The sequence below is a fragment of the Sebastes umbrosus genome, chromosome 10 (genome assembly GCF_015220745.1).
Source record: "Sebastes umbrosus isolate fSebUmb1 chromosome 10, fSebUmb1.pri, whole genome shotgun sequence".
Classification (NCBI taxonomy): Eukaryota; Metazoa; Chordata; class Actinopteri; order Perciformes; family Sebastidae; genus Sebastes; species Sebastes umbrosus.
Window position 1 is genome coordinate 10,805,377 of NC_051278.1, and position 21,652 is coordinate 10,827,028.

The 21,652-nt window shown below is 42.2% G+C and overlaps 1 protein-coding gene across 3 annotated transcripts in view; it reads left to right on the forward strand.

The window, feature by feature from the left end:
• The window catches only part of LOC119495379 (inositol polyphosphate-5-phosphatase A), a 169,151-nt gene that overhangs the window by 140,263 nt on the left and 7,236 nt on the right, over nucleotides 1–21,652 (forward strand). For all 3 annotated transcript variants that reach the window (XM_037781770.1, XM_037781769.1, XM_037781771.1), the window contains 2 exons: nucleotides 7,200–7,273; nucleotides 19,767–19,878. In XM_037781770.1, coding sequence (XP_037637698.1) covers nucleotides 7,200–7,273; nucleotides 19,767–19,878 — 186 coding nt within the window. The remainder of the gene's footprint in view (nucleotides 1–7,199; nucleotides 7,274–19,766; nucleotides 19,879–21,652) is intronic.

Genomic DNA, 21,652 nt, shown 5'->3' on the forward strand with positions numbered 1-21,652 from the left:
GCCTAAAGCAATAACTGCGTTCTTATTGCACACTTTTGCCTTGCACATTATTGTTTCATTCACACCCTTTTTCATGTGACCGGGCTGTACATACTGCTTACCCGAAATTCAGCATGACTGTGGGTTTAGTAACGCTTGGACACATAATGTAATTTGTGTGATTTTAATTATAGTTATATAGTCCAATATCACATATCACAAAGTGGCCTCAGCGGGCTTTACAATGTGTACAACATACGACACCCTCTGTCCTTGGACCCTCACATCGGATATGGAATAACTTAACCAAAAAAGACCCTTTAAAGTCCGTCTAAAATCTGTTTGTCCTACCAATTGGAAACCTGGTTATTTTTGAGGGTGAAATTTTAAACGTTGTCCTAAATAAGTATTATTGTGTGATAATTTTTCCAGCCCCTAGTGATAAAGTTAGTTCACCAAAACAGCAGGAAGGGACGTCATTCAGCTGTTTAACCAAAGATGGAATTTGAAAGACCTCTGGCATGATGCTGGCAGATATTGACCCTACACACTATATACTGTTGGACATTCATTGAATGTGATCAGCAGAAATGTGTAGGAAGTGTGTAACAGTAGCTGTAGGAGGCTGACTTCCTCCTCCCTCCCTCTCCTCCCCTCCTCCTCCTCCTCCTCCTCCTCCTCCTCCTCCTCCTCCTCGTCCTCACCAAGCCTGACAAGATGGATGACATAATGGGGGCATCAGAGATAATCTGATGGTCATGGTCTAGTTAAACACACCATGTTATGATCCTTATAAAACAAACTACCTTTCCAAAAGGATAAATGTCCCTCCTCACACTCCTCCACTGGGGAAGGGGAGAGAGAAAAAAAAAATCCATTGCATCCTTCATCAACTGCAAGACTTGTACCAGCTTGACAGAAATTTAATTCGAGGCAGCTCTTGAAAATAATTATTGTATTTTGAGAGGAGTAATCATTGGCCGGGACATGATTGAATGTGTCCATGCCTATTGACTTTTGCTATGATTAATAGGTTTGTTTAGTCGATATTCCCATCGAAATTGTATAATTAATTATCCCCGACGCTGTCACGGCGGGACGATGGAGAGCCCTGATGAGTATTTGGGAAGATTAAATTTTCCAGGCGCTCGTGGCGTCAAGGGGCACCGCGGGGCCTTGCTCCGGTGGAGAGATGGGAGGAGCATGATGTGTGTGTGTGTGAGTGAACGCATGCGTATCGTGCACGTTTGAGCTGTGCATCGGCACAGTTTCTTCCTCTCCTGGAGCACACACCCGCGGGGCCGTCCCCCTCCTCCGTCCCCATTGATTTTGTTTCAGTATCTCTTTATTGTAACTTTATCAGTGTGGTGTCGGCAGATGGGGGGACCGGGAGAAGGAGGGTGCGTTTGTGTACTCGCTGTAGTAAGTGATGAACCTTTCTGTCTGGCCTGCCTCTTCTTGTCATGCTGGCGGCGTCGTCCTCGGCATTACTCAAAAGCCCCGAGACGTTTTCAACATGAGAGGACATAAAAGAATAAAGAACAAATGCCGCTCCAGCTTAAAGTTTTATTCATTTTTTACCCGTCAGAAGCTCTTAAGTGGTAATACAGAAGCCGGGCTGAATGAAATCGGACCTTATAGGATTTATATAAACTGATGCTGTATTGGGTCCCTGGTTGTCTCTTTGTTTAGCTCGCCTCTAAAAAGTATTGACTACTTACACAGCCTTATCAGAATAGATAGCATACATGAACCGCAGGCTTTATTTACTGTTACAGAGAGGCGAAGTCCCGCCCCTTCCGGTGGACTACAATGGGACAATGGCACAATGGGATTTCGGAAAAAATATGAAGGTAGTGACTAGAAGGGAGTCCGCTAACTGGGAAAACTCTCGCAAGACTGTTAAGGTTAGGCATTGACCTCGAATGGTTAAGGTTAGGATAGGTCGTCGGGCAACGAGTTTCGCAAGAGTTTTTGCAGATCTCAGATCAGATTTCACAGTTTGCAGGCTCCCTTCTAGACCCGACCAAATATGAACGGTAGTTAACGGCGAGAGACAAAATATTTTTTTTATCCCGTTTGAATTGCGCCATGAATCACTCATATGATGTTTATCAATTTAAAAGATAATTTTGCAAGTCGAGAAAGTTGCAAAACTGTTGAAGTATCAGACTGTGAAAAAATACGTAATTATATAGACTACACACCCAAAAGTCACGTAAGTGACATATCTCTCTCTGAAGCTACAATGCCTGTGTGTTTCGTACTGGGATGTACTTATAAGAGCAACGGGTCTCGCTCGTTCTTTCTCTTCCCGGCTGATAAAAAGACCAGGAGTCGCTGGATAAAACACCTCAAGTAAGATAACGTTTAATTTGTGAGTGGAACATCGCTAAGTTAGCTAGCTAGCTAGCGTTGGTGACGTGTATTGTGCGAAACAAGAGATGTAGTTCAGAGCGGTTTCGCATAAATCTAAATGACACAAACTGAGACTTTCTTGACTTGCAAAATGTCTGATTCATGGCACAAATCAAATGGGATCAGAAAAATATTTGCCTCTTGCCGTTGACTACCGTGCATATTTTTTCTGAAATAAGTTCAACCTGGGTTTTTCACAGTCATTGCATAGTTATTCTAACAAAGCTTCTGAGTGGGGAAAAAAGCCATAATTGTGCCCTTACTGTGGATTAATTTCCTTCCTCTCTACATAATTTAATTAACATGGAGCTGAGAGTTCAGAGGTGCAGTGATGTGAAGTGTTTTGTTTGGGTCGGCCCCGCTCAACACCAATCGGCCACCCCCCTCTGCCAGTGACAGTTTATCGCTTTTCCACACAAAATAATGAAGATCCCATAAAAAGAAGGAAAAATACGGCCTCTGCAATGAAAGCCAAGTGCGAGGTGTAAAAATCAAATTAAATGACCTTCCACCCCAACATTTATTGATGGGTTTTAATGGCAGCAGGTGTTGTCACAGGCGATATTTGACAACGCGTAAATCAAAGCACAATTACAGGTGGTGGACAAGCCGCCAGCACAGTGAGAGGGACAGTTGGGGGCCAAAGACGTCGTATTCCCTTTTTTTAACTTCCTGCCTCTTAACTATCACTGCCACTCTGATTTAAGAGCGCGCTGATCGCCCAAGCAAAGTCAGAAATTTGAGCCCCATGACAGGGTAGTTTTTATCCAGACACTTCTTCATCTTTTTTCCCTCTGTGATATTGCCAGAGCTGCATCATCTCGCACCACCTCCTCCACAACTCCCAAGGTCATTTCTGGTTGACAAACTACTCCGGGCTTTATAATGTCATGAGGCCTTGAACCAATATAAGCTGTTTTTTTTTTAAAAACCGCTGACCTGGAAGAGCAACAGAGCATCATGCTTAATTGACCTGGGATGAAATGTGGTGTGAAATTTGTTGCCGTGGGGTTTTTTATTCACCTGAATGAATTACTCAACATTCACTTAAGACACACACCCCGTAGATACACACAGCCATATGTTGCTCATCCCCTGTTTAAACTGTCACACACACACACACATATAATCTGAGGTGATTTACCTCAAACAAACACAATCACACCGCTTATGTACAATGATGTTGGTGGTGCTTGCAGGTGGAACCATGAAACAGAGGAAAGGTCATAGTAGCAGCTAGGTGGCTCACGCTAACAAGCTGCGGCCGCACTCCGCTCATGATTGGCTCGGGCAAGTGTGTGGACGGGACCTCGTTACCGCGGCTCCACAACCCGATCACTACTGCGCAGACTCTGGCTCCAAATTACGTTAAAATCTCAAGATGGCATCCGTATAAATAGTTTGGATGGTGGCTTTTTTTTTTTTTTTTTGAACCCTCTCCAAAACCAAGTGTTAAAAGTGTAAAGAATGCCCATCTCACTCAGCGGCATTTCACAGCATGTGTCCAAGTATGTAAGCTAAGCAGTCAAACAGGGTTATTCTATGAATGAATTAAGTCTGATCTCACAAGAACAGTGCTGTTTTATTACTTTAATGTCCTCTACATGGATCATCACTGGTGAGAATGCTGACTTTTTTCAGCCTCAGGCTGCGGTCGAATACTCTTTTTTGCTTCCTAACTTAGTGAAATGACCCTGAAGTATCTAAGTGGCCGCGATGATAAAAGCTGGTCGAAGATGCTACACTGGACCATCCTTAACAAAAGGAAAGGAGATAATGTCGTCCCACAACTCCTTGCAGCAGCACCACAGCAGACCCATGTCCATAACATCCACCAACACATAATTACGTAGCTTATTGCAGTCAGATTCTCTTAGTCCTTATGAATTCTACTTCACATCTTTCCTTGACCTCATGACGTTTTCCATCAAGGACAAGGAAGAGTGGTTAGGAAAAGACACAGGATGCTATTTTTTAGACTATTCAACATTTACGTAGCCATCAATATATTGAAGATCCCTTTACAGGGTTCTTGTTTTGAAAGGAGTCAGTTTGAAACATTAAAAATCAGCCGGAGAAAGTGTTTTCAACCAACTCATGAAGCTAAAGTTAGCTTAGTTAAATTTTTTTTGAACTGTTGTTTTTCTTTTGAATACTTTCACACAGAACACAAATATTAAGTGGCGAAAAAGCGTAATTTTTTTCGGAAAAGGGTCAATTTAATGAGCTTTCGTAACGAGCTTTCCGTAGTTCAAAACAGGACGGCAAACTTTATTAATCCACCCCCTCTGTTCTTACTTTTCACAATAAAATCCCTAGACATATAATATTCGCAGGCGAGTATTTCACATTTCCATGAGGTTTATTTTTCACGCCCCCGGTGTGTAAAGGCCTTAAAAAGCATGCTTTTGTCTTCCTCTGTCTGAAATCAGGAATCCATTGTTTAAAAAAATAGTAAGATTTTCAAGTGGTAAATCTGCAACTGTTATTATCACAGAAATCTTGAGAGGCGTAGCAACAGTAACTAGCAAACAGTCAATTATCTGATTTCTTTTAAATATACATTTTATTTACAAGTTTGATTTTCCCAATAAATTATTTGATTTTAACTCTCAATTATCAGTATTGCTATCGGTCTCATAACTCCAATATCTGTCAGGCTGTAACACACGCACGCACGCACGCACGCACGCACGCACACACACACACACACACACACACACACACACACACACACACACACACACACACACACACACACACACACACACACACACACAGAGACTAGAGGAAGGTGTCAGTGGGTGGATGGTGAGACGGGGTGCACAGTGGAGCGTGGGGTTGCATCCCCTGCTCAGCCATCCCTCATCCACAGTGTGTGAGTCTCTCCTGTGACCCCGGCTCTGTGAGTTTGATGAATGCAGCACATCTGCCCTCCTGAACCACCGAGACTCCGTCTGGGAGGCCCCTCCGCCTGCAAGTAATGGCCACTGTTCTACACCACTGACACATAATCACACATACACACAAACACAAGCGAGCGTCATCGCGGAGGCACATACTGGACGTTTGCTGTGAAGACAAACAATGCATACACGGTCATACATTCACAACATAAAGATGTCAGCGTAGATGGAAGACTGTAGTTACCTTCTGCTGATATAATAACATCCCTCCTCCCGTGTCTCCACTTTGTGAGGACGTCCTTCCAAATATATGCACCGCGTCATCCCCGCTGATATTTCATCATGTAGCCATCAACATATTGCTGCATGTAATACACCAATGTAATGTCATTAACGTCAAGCTGCCTCTACTGCCGCTGTCAGACTCACACCGTCTAGGATGAGGTCTTCATCAGGCCATAATTGTAGCCCGCTGTTTGAAACATGTACGATAGCCCAATTTACTACGAAACAAACATGTCTCGGCTTCATCTCCGTGTCTTCCTGTCTGAAAGGAAAAAGGGTGGGGCTGGCGCGAGGTCCTCCGGGGTTGCTGGGAAACGCCGCTGTCAGTCTCTCAGGGAGGCAGTCATGCAGGTGCCCGAGCTACCTGTTCATCTCCCAGATAATTAATGTGTACAAGGAGCCGCTAATTGCACTTTTCACTAATGATTTATGGGTTTTGTGAAAGGGGGGAAATTGGGGGACGTGTGTGTGTACACTCTAGTGAGTGAGTACAGCTGGGTGAGGAGACATGATTGATGAAGAGTGTGTGGATGCACTGTCAGTGTGGAGAGATAGACCCCCAGTAGGACAGGGCTAGTAACACACACACACACACACACACACAACTGGTCAACTGATGTCAATTTTTGCCAGCATGGGGAACATATAGATAACTAAACAATATCTACTCTCCTAAACTCTCATTTGGCTTATTCTCATCCACTCCTCACTGAGACGGAGGCCTGATGATGGAGGAGTATTGACTTCCAGGTTCAGTTAATATCAGATATCAAATTAAACTGTCTGAAGCAGAAGAGGCTTCAGATTGTCCTTGAATTTTCTTGGCATGAGTCTCAGTGCCTGAATTGGACCAGAAAAGGTGCCAATACCCTAATTCAGCAGCTGCATGACATGAACATTGCTTGTGTCTTGGATATATTTATATTTATACGCATATCTTAGTAATATATCCCACTTCAAATGTTTTGTGTGCATTTCAATACATACAACATATATTTCCACAGTTTTTACATAAATGTAGACTATTTGGTTATTAAAACCTTTTTAGGTAGCTATTATACAAATCAAATTGTACACAAAGACAATATTGCATAAATGCTACAATAAAACCAACCTGAAAATATGATATCTCCGGCTCCGTGCAGGCTTGCGTCTAGCTGTATCTCACGGGCGTAACCGATATATTAAGCGTTTATTTCCTATGCTTATCGCTTAACGTTGCGTAACCTAGACTCACTAGGAGGTGGCGGTACGCAATAACAAGTAAGGGTACTCATGTGGACAAAAATTAGAAGTGCCGATACTCAGTACCAGCGAGTACCGGCCCTTTTCAGGCTCTCATGTGTCTGTTTTTTGGGGGAAACCTACTTATTTTTCAGAGGAGAAATCTTAAGTTTGAAGCACCATTTGGACCATATTCGTAATCACAAAGCTGCTCAGCAGGACCTTTAACTGCTACAGTGGACAACTTTTTAGAGATGGATGAGTGAACTTTATGAATGTAAAGCAGAGCAGAGCTGAAAAAGAGCATTCAGGCTCCGATGACTTTCCCTGATCAAAAATGATAAAAGTCTCTTTTCTTATTCCCATTCTTCTTTTTTCTTTCCACAGCTTTTAGAGTATGACAAAGAGCTTACTGTGTACAAGGATCGGCTGCACGAACTGGAGATCTCTTTCCCACCCAGGTATGAAGCCATTTTACATCACACACAACTTTATTTGACGCCTACGTGTTCACACTACTAACGTCTACAACACGACACCACTCTCTGATTTTCTGCTACTGTCTGACGTTGCTGCACTGATATCAGTTCCTGAAGTTTTTCCAAGAAGTTTCTTGGGTTTGTTTGGAGCGTTGGTTGTGCACTCCTCAGAAATTAATGCTACGCGTCCGCAAGATGCACATGGACGGTAGGGGCAGTATGGTCAAATCATTCAAGTACATTATCAGCTGGTGAGAGGCGATGATGTGCAAAGGTTGAGCTGCATCCACCAAACACAAGAAAACAGTTATTGATCAGCCTTTAACAGAGAGGAATTTAATTTATATCAATCTAAGTCCCATATGCATATGTCTATTTTTATGGATTTTATACAGCAAAGTTAATGACATGATAACAGACACAATAAAAAATATTGTTTTGTTATTCCAAAACATCAACTTCTCATGAGCTAAGTAATACACTTTTCAGCTGTTACAACACATTTTTGAAAGGATTGAAGGCTTTTTAATGGTTTATGTAGCAGAAGACAATTTTCTCAAATTAGAAAGGAAGACTTAATGCTTCAATTTATTTGAAAAAATAAAAAATGACCAAAGTCAGAGATGGTTTTCACTGGACAGCGACACAATGACAGAATAAACATAAACAGAGTAAACCCTACGGCAGGCCTATTCAATTGGTGGCCCGTGGGCCGAATCCGGCCCTTTAACGACCTCGGCTCTTTGATCATTTATAAATAATATGAAAAAAATATTTTAAAATAACAATAATTTCTTCCTATAAGAACGTTTTTTCCCATTCATCAACTGTTACGGACTGTTGAAAGTGACATCATTTTGTTTTTATTTGAATAACCTGCTAACATTCTAAGTTTATAGGTGTTTACATTGTTAATAATTAGAAGATCATCATTGTATTAGTTGGCTAATTAGCATTCATTAGTTATGTCCTGTTAAGTACAGAAATATTTATTTTGTTAAAAACCAGGCTGTTTAAGCAGAGGGAATTTAGGAGAGTCGAACTGAATTAAAAAAAGCAATGCAACATTGTGTTTCTATCTACTAAGATTAAAAAATGTGAATTGTTTTCACATTTAAATTCCTATCTTTGCAGATCGACATAGGAAATGTAAATGTGCGGCCCCCTTGGCACTTCACTGTTTTTCATCTCTGGCCCTTCTAAAAAAGTAATTGAATGTAGGTCTGCCTTAAGACTTGAGTTTTCACCCACAGCGTCTACCACATGTTGACTACACTCATTATTAATATGTAAAATCAGAAGGAGTCAATCACCCTCTTATTGTCCAAAATGGTTTTATGAAAGCTGTTGGATGTGTGTTTGATGGGTATCAGTTGTTAAGTATGATTGGATTTGGTCCCAAACTGCTCCCATGTGTATGTTTTTTCATGTATGTGTGTGCGTGTGTGTATGTGTGTGTGTCGCCGCGCTTTGGGCAGCATTGATATTCCGTCTCGGTGGGACTTGGGGGAGACTGGAGCGGGTGGTCTCCTCTCCTCTTCCTCAAACAAATGCATTTGCAATTAGCCCTTTCAGAGGAGAGGGAGGGCAAACACGCGGCCGGCGTGGAAATATGTTTCGGGAGCAGCGCGTTAATGGCGCTTGACCTTTGCCGCCGGTTGTGACTCAATCAGTGCAGATAATGAAACGCTGTAATCAAACAATAATTACTTGATAAACTGCTCTAGTGGCAGGCGCGGGGCGGCGGGGGATTTTAGTGTGTGTGTGTGTGTGCGAGAGAGTGGGCTTGAGATACATAGAGCTATCAAAGCGTATGTGTGAGTGGCTTTTAGTGTAAGCTTGAGATTGTGTGTGTGTGCATACATGTGTAAAACTGAGTGTGTGTGTGTGTGTGTGTGTGTGTGTGTGTGTGTGAGAGAGTGCATGTGTCAAGGTTCTGCCAGTCGCTGTTTTTTAAATGACTCTGTGTCTTAATCAGGGACCCCATTTACATCACTTTGCATAAGTGACAGGTGGATTTATTGTCCTTTTACACCGGCTGACTTTTGCACCTATCCATATAATACTGAATCATCTCTCCACAGGGAGGAATGAATGTGCTGCTGTGGAAGAATACAAATGATTTCCACATACTTGAGGTGATGATGAATCAAATAGATGAAACCCGGGAGCAGCATATGAAATTTGATTTGATCTACTCTGCGCGCGCGACAAACCACATCATTGTCAGCCTTGTAATGGGTAGCAGTGGCCTAGTTAAACTTAAACAACCCCCTCCTCCCACTTCACACACACACATACACGTACACACATATACTGGTACCCCTCCCCCTGTCAGGTCTGCCTTGTGCTCCTTGAGCAATCAAGCCTCAACGATTGTTCTCCATCACATAGCCTGCTCCGGTCCGGCCCCTCGCCATCTGTGAGGTTATTACTCTTTTTAATGCAGGCCATCAGAACACACCCTCACTGACACACACACTCATGCACGCACACGGCTCACTTTTGTTCAAATCTATAAATCAATACTAGTCACAAACATTTAATCTGCAAGTTAATTCCGTCTGTTGTCCGGCGGTGGATAAGAAGTCGTCACAAAATGAGACACGCTGTCAAGGTTGAACTAAGGACTGGATAACACAAAGTGACGCATGTACATACGTAGCAAGGGGCCTCATGCGGCAACATTCTCCTAAATTTCTCTTATATTATATATATAAATTTTCTGTTAATAGGAAAAATAAGAGGAGTCAACTGCAGATGCACCAAACGTTCATAACCATCCAAATCTGCTTTTACCCAGGTGTGCTGAATGATGAAGCCCACTTGATCATAAATTAGAAGTGTGTGGCCGATTGTTTATTAGTAGCATAGATAACGCCACCTAAACACTTTATAAGGACAGGTATTAGCATCGGTAACGTCTCTAAACACTATATAAGGGATGGTATTATTATATGCAACGCTCCCAAACACTATATAAGGGAACATATTAGCATAGGTAACACTATAGGGCAGGTGTTGTGTCCAAGAATTGGAGAGAAAAAAATTATGCAAGAAGTTGTGGAACTTAGATAAGATAAGGTAAGATTAGATAGATAAATAGATAGATAGATAGATAGATAGATAGATAGATAGATAGATAGAGCCTCAAAATGAACATTTTATCTTAGTGAGAGTACTCTTGACCAATCATAACATTTTCTCTTACCTAAGAGATGAGCAAAAGTAAGAAAACATCCCAGAAAATGAATGGGTACTAACAAAATAAGTACAAATCGTGGATACGAACAAAAATACGAGAAAACTTGTTCTTATGTCACTTCGTGCATGAGGCCCAATAGATGCAGAAAATGGTGTCTCCAGCTTTCTCTTTTTACCAGGTAACTACAGCTGAAGCATCCCTGGCCAGCAGCTCCCGTTTTCAGTTTTGTTATGGACATCCAGTTTTAGTAGACATGCATCTCCGTCCCCCACACATATAAACATATGAATTCTTCCCCCTGCGTCGCTGCAGACGCTGCAAGCCGTAAAAACGCATATCTCTTTACTTTCAAAAAGCCGTCTGTCAAAGTTGGCCGTGACAAGTCTAACTACTTGGGCACCGAGGTGAGGAATTTGCCCGGGCCTTGTCACAGTTGGACCTGGAGCCAGTCGGCTGCTGCAAGACGACTCATACACACTCATACACTGGAACCCATGTATGGGTACTAGTTTTCTCAACCAGTGTACTGGGAGTCTATTAATGAGAAACCAATCATTTATTTAGACAGTTTCTCCTGTTTTTAATGCATGGGGACTGCAACAAGCCATTTGGTCATTATCTTTGCATAGGCTGCCTGCAGCATGGCCATTTGACTGAAAATAATGGCAAGTTTTATTCTACATTATGGTACTTTTGATTTCATATTTGAAATGGCATAACTAAGGTAATATCCCCTAAAACATACTAAGGCACCAGTAACTTATTCATGTATTTTGATTGATTTAGGGGAAAGCTTTTAGTACTCCTCTGATCTGATTTCTTTGCCCTTTTTTTTGCACGAGATCGATGCAAAAATTGAATCGGGACCCCAGCTTCAGGAGGAAATGCAGTGGACAATGAGGGAGCAGTGGAAGAATGTATTCTGCCTGTAACATGGTTACTGGGAATGGGCTTTGAGGGAGATTTTGAGTGACATCAGACCAGCAGTAAAACTCCATCAATGGACAAATCATGAGTGATTTCAGAGCAGGGAGATGTTGGTGTGGAAGTTGTGCGATGTTGGTCGGCAGAAAGAGGCAGAAAGTCAGGAGTAGGAAAGATGGCTGCTGTCCCATCGGCCTGTTTGTAAAGCGGGAGAGAGGAGCCAAGGTGCAGATACATACAGTACATAACATCTGGGTACTGGTGAGGTACAGCTGTTATTAAACACACTACATACATGTTTGGAAGTGTAACATGGTAAGGAAATGTAGTTTTTTTTGGCCAGCTACGAAAATGTGAGCACAAAATTTGATAGTTATTGTTAGTTATTATCTCATGGCTGTTACATTGAAGCTGTTTAGTGGTACAGTGGCATTGTTAAAGCCCTGATATTCAGTGGAAGTGCACACAGTAGGAGTTGATGGTGTTCACGTGCAGTTGTCGTGCACAGTCCTCTACCGCTGGATTTAAAATTGTAGACATGACCGCTGTCTATTTGTGTAACAATTTTGCCACAAATTCACAGGTCCGGCCATATACTCGGATTTGACCGAGCCTTGTTACCATTTATTCCAAAGCTTAGCCAACCCTCTCTTTAAGTACATATAGAGAGAACGATGGGAAGGTGTTAGAACTACAGCATGGCTCCAGTCCCATGTATCTGTGTTTGTCAAGTCTAGACATGGAAAGAAGCGGAGGAGCAGAGGGGTCAGGAGGTGAGGCCAGTGAGGAGGCAGAAACTGGTAAACAGTTGTGTCCTCACTGTTTGGGAATCACCCTGGGACCAACTTTGGCACGTTAGCATACATTTCCCACAGCTACTGTGAAGGACGAGCCAAAAAGGTGACTTGCCTGCTTGGGGAAAGCTACAACATTCACAGGTTCATGAAAAGAGGACGAGGGAGGATTGAAAGCTGATGCCAGGCAGAATGACTTTGCCCTTCAGATGAAGAGAGAAAGTGTCACAAATGGCTCCTCGCCAGTTCCTCAATAACCGCTAATAAGTACATATGAGAGAATTGTCAGAGCGGTGGAGAATTCCTCGAGACTCGTTTTGAGCTCATGAGGAAGTGCTCGCACAGATGGCTCTCCTGTATACAGTAGCCGTCTTTGTTCTGTGAACAACACTCTTCACACAACACCCCTGGCCTCTGACGGCCCGTACGAATGATGTCACCCTCTCTGCATGTGTATTTGTGTGTTTGACTATGCATACATTAGTCCTATAGCGCTGCTGTTTGCATCTTACGTGAACAGGCTTCTTGTTCTCGGCTCTGTGAACATCCACGCTGGAGCGGACTCCATTTAAGGAGCACCACAGACGCACTTAAACAACAATGTTTGGTCGAAGCGCTGCGTCCGAGCCACTGTAAAGTGTGTGAGCTCAGGATTTAGCGTTACAGGCTGATCTACTGAACAGGAACATTGTTTTACAACCATCAGCGCATCCATCATTCTAACTACTAGAGAGCCTGTGAAAATGATGAGGGGGGCCATTGTGGCGATAATAGCTGAAGACCGTCCACTGTCATGTGTCATTGCCTCTTGTCTGAGATGATGCCACTGAGAGGGAGGCTTTGTTAAACGCAGAGAGGATGATATGGACGCCATCTGTGTTTTCTTGTCTTCATTTAGAGCAGCTAAAGGCAGAACATGTCATTGCTGAACCCCAGCAGGCTGACAGCCATGAGATGGCATTTCACTCTGTTTGTACTGCACTATGCCAATGTTGTGCCTGCGAGCCTCCCAGCTCTACAAACTGAAGCAAACATTCAGCTTTATTGATAGCATTTGGCTGGTATTTTTGAATCCTTGTATGTGTGTGTTGTGTTTTGCCAAGCCTCCCCTGACAACGGCAAACAAACATAGAGGCAGCGAGTCATTCGAAACCCACTGTTTCTGACTTTTTAAGCCAATCCCAGCTCGGGCCACTCCAACATCCCATGATGCTCTTTACCACCCTTGAACTAATATCACTGCTACTGTGACTTTTATCTTTGGCTTCCTGCCCTACCTATATTCCCAAGTTTATATTGCCCTCATTAAATACTAAGCACCCGAATCGCCCACTGTTTGGCCTGTCAGTTATCTGCCATTATGTAGAACAAGGTAATAGCTTTTGATGGGAAGATAAGAGAATGTGGGGCAAGGAAGTCTGGAGCAATCCATGCCAGGACTGACTGTCTGGTCCTTGGATGACGTTTGTTAGTCTGATCCACCAACTAAATCTTTTTATACAACGCTTTTTGTCATTTGAATCTTTTTATTTTAAGTGTTATTCATGTAGATACAGTAGCTTGTATAGTACACTAATGTATGTCACACCAGCCTCTCCCTCTGCTGGGTGAGGCTGAGTGACACACTAAAGGTAGGGCCGGTGCTCACCTCGGCAGTTTTTTACTGTTGCAAGACAAACAAGCTGACACCGGCCCGGAAAGCACATGTGAGTAATGTGTCAGCAGCCAAGTCAAACATTAAACCCCAAACCAAGCATGAATGAATGAGCTCTCGATGGGTGCTAGAGGGTCTCGACGTGCGACCGCACACACATGTATCATCTTGGTCAGCAAAACAAATAAATGGAGGAACAAGCGGGGAAGCAGTATTCTTATGTCAACTTTACACAAAAATGAATAAACCAAGACAGATATTTCATCAGCAGTTTCATTATCGAACACTGATGATGATGGTCAAACTTCTCTTATTAAATACTGTAACTAAAGTAAAGACGTGTCATTTTTTTTAAAGCTTGGCCTCTTAGATAAACAGTGTATTTAAAGGCACTGGCAGCTCTGTGCAGATCTTTTTAGTTGTCACTTTTGTACTTTCTCAAGATCTATGCACCTGCAGGATAGCTAAATATAGTATACTGCAAATTAATTGTGCACATTATATACTACATGCTAATCTTTATAATTTACTGGGTTTTGCAACAATAAATCAATTCGTTGTCACCTAGTAAATGATTTAATGTAATACTATTTTGATAATCGATTCATCGGTTTGAGTAATTTTTTAAGAAAACAAAAGTCAAAAATCTCTGATTCCAGCTTCTTAAATGTGAATATGTTCTGGTTTCTTTACCCCTCTATGACAGTAAACTGAATATCTTTGAGTTATGGACAAAACAAGACGGGGGACTCTAGAACAAAATCTTATCAAATGGGGGTCCGTGATCTAATTTGTGTCAGTTTAGGGGTCCTTGACGTGAAAACGTCTGGGAACCAGCCGTGATAGAGGGCCATGCATTATGATAAGGGGAAATCCTTTTCCTTTATTTAGGTTAAAGACCAAAAATGCACCTAACATACTACATATGTACTTCTTCTTCTCTCTCTATTTTGAGTACCACCAGTAAAAATCTAAACTATTTGGCTCTGGTGCATTATTAAGTGCAGGAAGTGAGATGTACATGTAATCCTGTAAGGGATCTGGAACTTCAACAGAGCACATTTGATTCAATAGCATCTTAATCAGGACAATCAGTGGCAATATGTCTGCATGAATTTAACCAAATTATTCTCTCTTTGAGACATAAGACTTTTCTTTAATGAATCAAACCTGTATTCTTACTGTCACATCTGTTCCTAAAGGTCATTCATGGCTAAATGTTGTCATTATTTTTTGCTCTTTCCCTTTTTATTTTACAACTCTGAGTAACTTTACATTCTACAAATCATTACTAGTAGTGTAACATATTAGCCCTGGGACCAGAGATGGTAAAGCAGTGTACAGTATGTGTTGTATGTATATATGTGTGTGTGGATACGTTGAAGTGCGGCTCCCCCTCCTATACAGGTACACAATTCTTGGAGTTATCAGCTTGGCCCATTAATTAGTGTAATTAGTCTTGCGGCGGGCAATAAGGGTCTGATATGAGCTGACGGCCTCCAGCCCACACGCCCTCTCGGACCGTTTACCTTCCCCGATAAGTTTGTGAGCTCGCTAATCGGACACATTAATCACTTTGGCCCCAGAGCGCCATTCCACTGTTTGCTGTTGCATTAAGACTTGTTATCTCTATCGGAGCCAACGGAGGGTGCGGTAAAACAGAAAGGGGAACAACCTATACCTGCACACAAAGGGACGCAGAATGGCCCTTTAATGGCCATTGTTGAGTATTTTTAATCAGCTTCTACAATGGCCGGCTGTCATCAAAAATGACTGAACGATAGCGAAGTTTTGTTGTTGAAGTGCTCCGGGGGAAGTTTGCTATCAGGCGGGAGTTCATTGTTTGAAGGAGGTGAGGGGGAAAACTTGATTTTTGTCTCAATCTCTTTAACACTAAAATGACCCCGGGCTTGTTAGTCAATAAAGCTATAAGAGAGTCCCTGATAGCAGGATTGTTCACAGGCTGTTTAAGGCCAGGGACCGTCCCTCAGGAAGCAGCAGCACTCAGGCCACCCTGAAGTGGAGCTGCTCCACAAGCCCTTTGAAGACTTTGCTCTTTTCCACCACTTTCTGTCTGATCCGTCTTTATCCCCTCTCTTCTGCCTCCTTGTCTATCTCTGTTTCACTCATCCTATTCTTCATGCTCTCTTTTATCCCCGGGATCACTTCTTTAGCCCTTTGATTAGCATACCAAAACCCCCATGCATTTCCCCCATGGTTTAAGTGCTATTAATGCTAATTGGAGGCAGGGAACTTCTCTAAGTAGCTTTCTACAGGTTTGTTTGTTCACCTGGTGGGGGGGCTCGGTGTGTGTGTGTGAGTGCATGTGTGTGTGTGTGTGTGTGCGTGAGCCAGATGAGGGTACCTCATGCCCCAGCCTTAACCCCATACACACACACACTCAAACATACTGTATGTGTTTTAAAAAAATGGTAATAGTACGGCAGAATACTACTATTGGACAGATAAATTACAGTTTTTCATTACATCAGTTTATTTGACAGGGACAATGCTCATTGATCAACAGGAGAAAAAAACATCTGTAAATGAACTGCAGCTGCAACGATTAATGGATTAGGTGTCAACTTTAAAATTAATCACCAACTATTTTGATAATCGATTAATCGGTTCGAGTAATCATTTAAATGAAAAACATAGTAAAAATTCTCTGATTGGAGCTTCTTAAATGTGAATATTTTCTGGTTTCTTTACTCCTCTGTGACAGTAAACTGAATATCTTTAGAGCTGTGGACAAAACAAGACATTTGAGGACGTCATCTTGAGCTTTGGTTTACCATTTTCTGTCATTTAATAGACCAAACAATTAATCATTAATCGGCAATGAAAATAATTGTTAGATTAGAGAGTTAATCTAAAAGACTCATTTTCATTCCCTGGTCTGAAAAAGGCAAAGAATAAAATGACACATTTTTTAAAATCCATAAACCAGACATAACAAATATGCACAAAATAGCACAACACACACCCACCAATAAATAATGCCATTGCAACACACGGTGATTAGCTACAATTCATAGTAAATAAGAAAAAACACATGCAAGGAAAGGAATAACAGAGCACTGATCGAGGCAACAAGATGGCAGGAGAGAAGACAACTAGTATCCTAATGTTCACATTTTGACAGAAGGCTAAGTGTTGAGTTCTGTAACTCTGTCACTCGTAGTAAATTAAAATTAATTGTTTTTGGCACTGCTATAGGAAATGCTCTCTGACTGATGGTTCCTTTGTTTGAGCTGTTGTATCAGTGTAATGTAATGTTTTAGAGAACACAAGGGTGACATGAAGACAGTCAAACAAAGGTCCTCAGTTGCATGCAAACTGGGAACGTTGCGGTTCATGGTCTGTGCATTAAAAGGGTAGTTCGGTTGTTTGTGGTACTTTTCCATAGTCTATGCTGTGGACGGGGCCAGCAGCAAAACATAATTTAGCCACCTAAAAGAAAGGGCTCACCTAAAAAAATCAATATCCGTTTAAGTGTATGCTATATGTAGATTATTTTCACCGCTTTACCTTGCCATGAAACAGCTATACAGTCTACTTTTCTGACGGGGAACTGAAGCCGTTATCTATGCTCTCACCAAAGCCACCAGACTCCATTGAAAAAAACAGTAATTTTACCTTGGAGAACACGGAAGTTGCTGGTCTATTGCTGCCTCGATTGGTTAGTTTGTTTTTGTTATTGTACGACTTTGGTTAGTTCAGAGTCACCAAAGTCACAAAATATCACAAACGAGGTAAAATTACAGTTTTTTTTCAATGGAGTCTGGTGGCTTTGGCGAGATTTTAGATCGATACAACGGCATCAGTTCCCCGTTGGAAAGGGCTGTCTGACAGCAAGGTAAAGTGGTGAAAATATTCTAAATATAGCATACACTTTAACTGATATTGATTATTTTAGGTGAGTCTTTCTTTTAGGTGCCTAAAATCCATTTTGCTGCCGGCCCCGTCCACAGCAGTACAATACTTTGGTTCCGTGCGGTAACTCCTGTCTGTTTCTCTAAACTGGGGGCGTGCCAACCGTCATCTACTGTAGGTAATACACCGACTATGGACAAGTACCTCATACAACCCCACTTCAAAACACCCGAACTACCCCTTTAACCCCTCGGTCACTGGGGCGATAATAAACCCAAGTCTTTATCATTTCCGTTAAGAAAGAAAATCTGGTATCATTGTTGGATTTTTGCCATTTGCATTAGTCCAAGTTTCATCGGAAGAGTTACAATTTGGTTGAAATCATGTTAGTTAGCTGTGAGCACATATAGAGAAGTAGTAGTATTCTACAAGTACTAATAGTTGTAGCAGTGTTAGAAACAGTTGCAGCTGCAGCAGTAGCAGCCACACAGTGATTTGAATGCACACATACATACAAAGCAACCACAACCAAATGCTTATAAAATGTATTCTGCCTTTGCACAAAGTCCAATTAAGCTATCAGAGCTTGGCAAGTGTGATGAATCGAAGGCCCGATGTGTATGTGTTTATTTTATCATTAGGATACCACCATCCTCGAAGAAGAGGCACTTTGTGTTATGCTACGGTTAGCACGTGTGGCACTGAAGGAGCAAATTGGATTGGTATTACAGTATGTAAGCCCAGTCTTACATCCTGATGAGCGCCCACAAACAAATTGGATTGGTGGCGTGTAAATCTGAAGCACTTTGATGAGCCGAAAGGCGCAAATTGAATTCTCAACAATGTAAATCTGTATCAGCTCCGTGGCTCTTCGCCCGACTCCAGCCCTGCCGGCGCTTAAATCATGCGATTGTTCCCTGCTGTTCGGAGATACAATCTCTCACGGCCATTTGCTGCGGCGCCTAATCTGTTTTTGATGACCCTGTAGGGATGTAGCTATACATATGGGCAACTGAATCTCCCTCTGGCTCACTCAGACTAAATCGCTCTTTCTCTCTCGCTCACAAACACACTCACAACCTGTACAGTTGGCAGAGAAAGATTGCTTTGATTGAGCCATCCATGTGTGTTGATACAAGAGATGACTCAGATGATTGGTCATACTTATGGACCTCCTGTTTTTCTCTGGAAAACATTTTGATCTCTGTCTCGGAGATAAGGCAGATGACATGACGTCTCATATTTATTACTCTTCTGCAGATTCATAAAAATCTGATTTATTGCCTTCCTTATTGGCTTTCCTCTCTTGTCTTGTTCCTTGTGCAGCAATTTACTAGAAAATAAAGTTCTTACTAGGGCTGTGAAAGTTGACACAACAATAACGCGTCGAGGCAAATTCATTTTAACGCCACTAATTTCTTTCACACATTAACGCAATCAATCTTTAGGAGGTTGTAGCGGGCTCAGTTATAAAGCTAGAAAGAAGATACTGGTATCATATGAAACCAAGAAAGCTAGTATAACTCATCGGTACCAACCATGAAAATGGGTTCTATGGGTACCCACGAGTCTCCCCTTTACAGACATGCCCACTTTATGATAATCACATGCAGTTTGGGGCAAGTCATAGTCAAGTCAGCACACTGACACACTGACAGCTGTTGTTGCCTGTTGGGCTGCAGTTTGCTATGTTATGATTTGAGCATATTTTTTACGCTAAATGCAGAACCTGTGAGGGTTTCTGGACAATATTTGTCATTGTTTTGTGTTGTTAATTGATTTCCAATAATAAATATATGCATACATTTGCATAAAGCAAACATATTGTCCACTCCCATGTTGTTAAGAGTATTAAATACTCTCCCTTTAAGGTATATTTTGAACAGAAAAAAAAATGTGTGATTAATTTGCGATTAATCCCGATTAAATATTTTATTGATTGACAGCCCTAGTTCATACCAAACGTGTATTAATGACTATAAATGTTTACTGATTGTTTTTTTTTCTTGTGTGTCTCTTCAGTTATCCGTACAGTGAAGACAGCAGTCAGGGGAAGCAGTACATGAACACCAGATGTCCCGCCTGGTGTGACCGAATCCTCTTGTCTTCCTCTGCCAGAGACCTGGTCTTAAAGGTGAGTCAAAACCTGTTACTTGTGATCCGATTCATGGGTTTTGATAGCTTTTAAAAGTCAGATTCCTTCCTATTCTAACCAAAATGTCACACTCGACTAAAATACAACTGTCTTTAAAAATGTCACCCCCTTCATTTCTACAACTCTATCGTCCTTGATCCACACTACCCTCCCCGCCCTCCGTCGCTTCACAGATGGAAGGATGAGGTGTCTGTGAATATTAATTTGCCGCGCTAAGCCACGGGTCCACCCAGACAGTATATATATCCCAGCACTTATAGAGTTCCAGTGGGCCTCATCTTCTTCATAAAGCCACAGATCGGTCTCCTTCCTCAGAGAGTCGTCCCCCGCTCAGCTTCAAATCCATCCCAGCATTGTAAACTGCAGCCAATCTGCCACCTCGATCCTCTCCTCCTATTCTGTTTGCTGGATTACTTTAGAGATCCGCCATGCAGCTCTGCAAAGTTTCCCCAGATTTGTCGTTACCAATTTTCCATAAAGGCTGGCCCACATTAAAAGATTTTTTAAATCTTAACAGATGTTGAAAATGTGAGAAACCCCACGCGTTATGTTAAATTTAACAGTTTTGTTCCTATAGAGTGTGTTCTGAGCAAACAAACATTGCGGACGACGGGCGGTAAGAATTAGCGATGTTAGTTTTTGCACTACTTCAAACTGAAAATTCACGAGGAAAGAAATATGGATGAAGTCATAGAGACACGTTAAATAAACACTTGTGTTGTTGCTACAAATCCGCAAGTTGGTCCTCCATATCTGAGGTCCATCTTACTACTACTTTATGTTTCGTGTTTTCATTAGCCGTGGCCGCCATGACTGCTGTTGTTGTCCTTCCTTTTTCAGTCGGCTTGGTTCCCAATTGTCTATCGTTCTTTCCCACGTGACTGCGTCATCTGCTGTCCTTTCTCTTCTCGTGCACTGACTCGCTTAAGCTGAACAGCCAATCAGAGGGATTTTTCTCACCGACGGGCTGAATCAAAAAGCCTCCGACATGGGCAGACGAGAGCCGACGGTGCGGGACACACTGTAAAAACTAGGCCAACAAACAGCCACAAACTGTCCGACAGCCAACCATCGGTTTTGGTGTGTCAGGGCCTTTAGTCAACTCCTTTTGATTTGGGGGTAAAAAAGCCGCCACGACCACCATTTTCTAGCATTTTAGTCTCCCAAACACTGAGAATAAGTTCAACTTTCGAGTCTTTTCAGTGCTGGAACATTTTCATCCTTCAGTGTGTGTGTGTGAAAGACATGCAGCAGTGTATTGTACAGGTACAGTCCACAGCAGGGGGCTCCTCAGGATGTTTGGCTTTCTTTTGTCCACCGCAAATGACAAATTCCTTCCTGATCTTTCTTCTTAACTGACTGAAGCCGCAGTAGAACAACAACTCTGATCACTGCATTACAGCTGTGAAAAACAAAGCCTGCAATAACACCCCAGTTTATTTCACCCACTTAATGTGTCAGAATTATGTAAAAAAAAAAAAGTGATTCACTCTCACACACACACACACAGCTGGGTTGTTGTTTGCTTTCCTTCCCCTCAAGCACCGGCTAATTGCTTGTAATGCAGGGACAGAGTGGAACAGTTAGTGTGTTCGCAGATTGGCTGATGATTCACTGAGCACACACTCTCTGGCTCCGAGCGTTGCAGATTGTTGAGACATAGGCCCGTAAACAGCCCGGCGTGTGGCGTCATCTATCATGGCACGGTCGGTTAACTCGCCATCATGTTATTTTCTGCTTGCCGAGCCCTAAC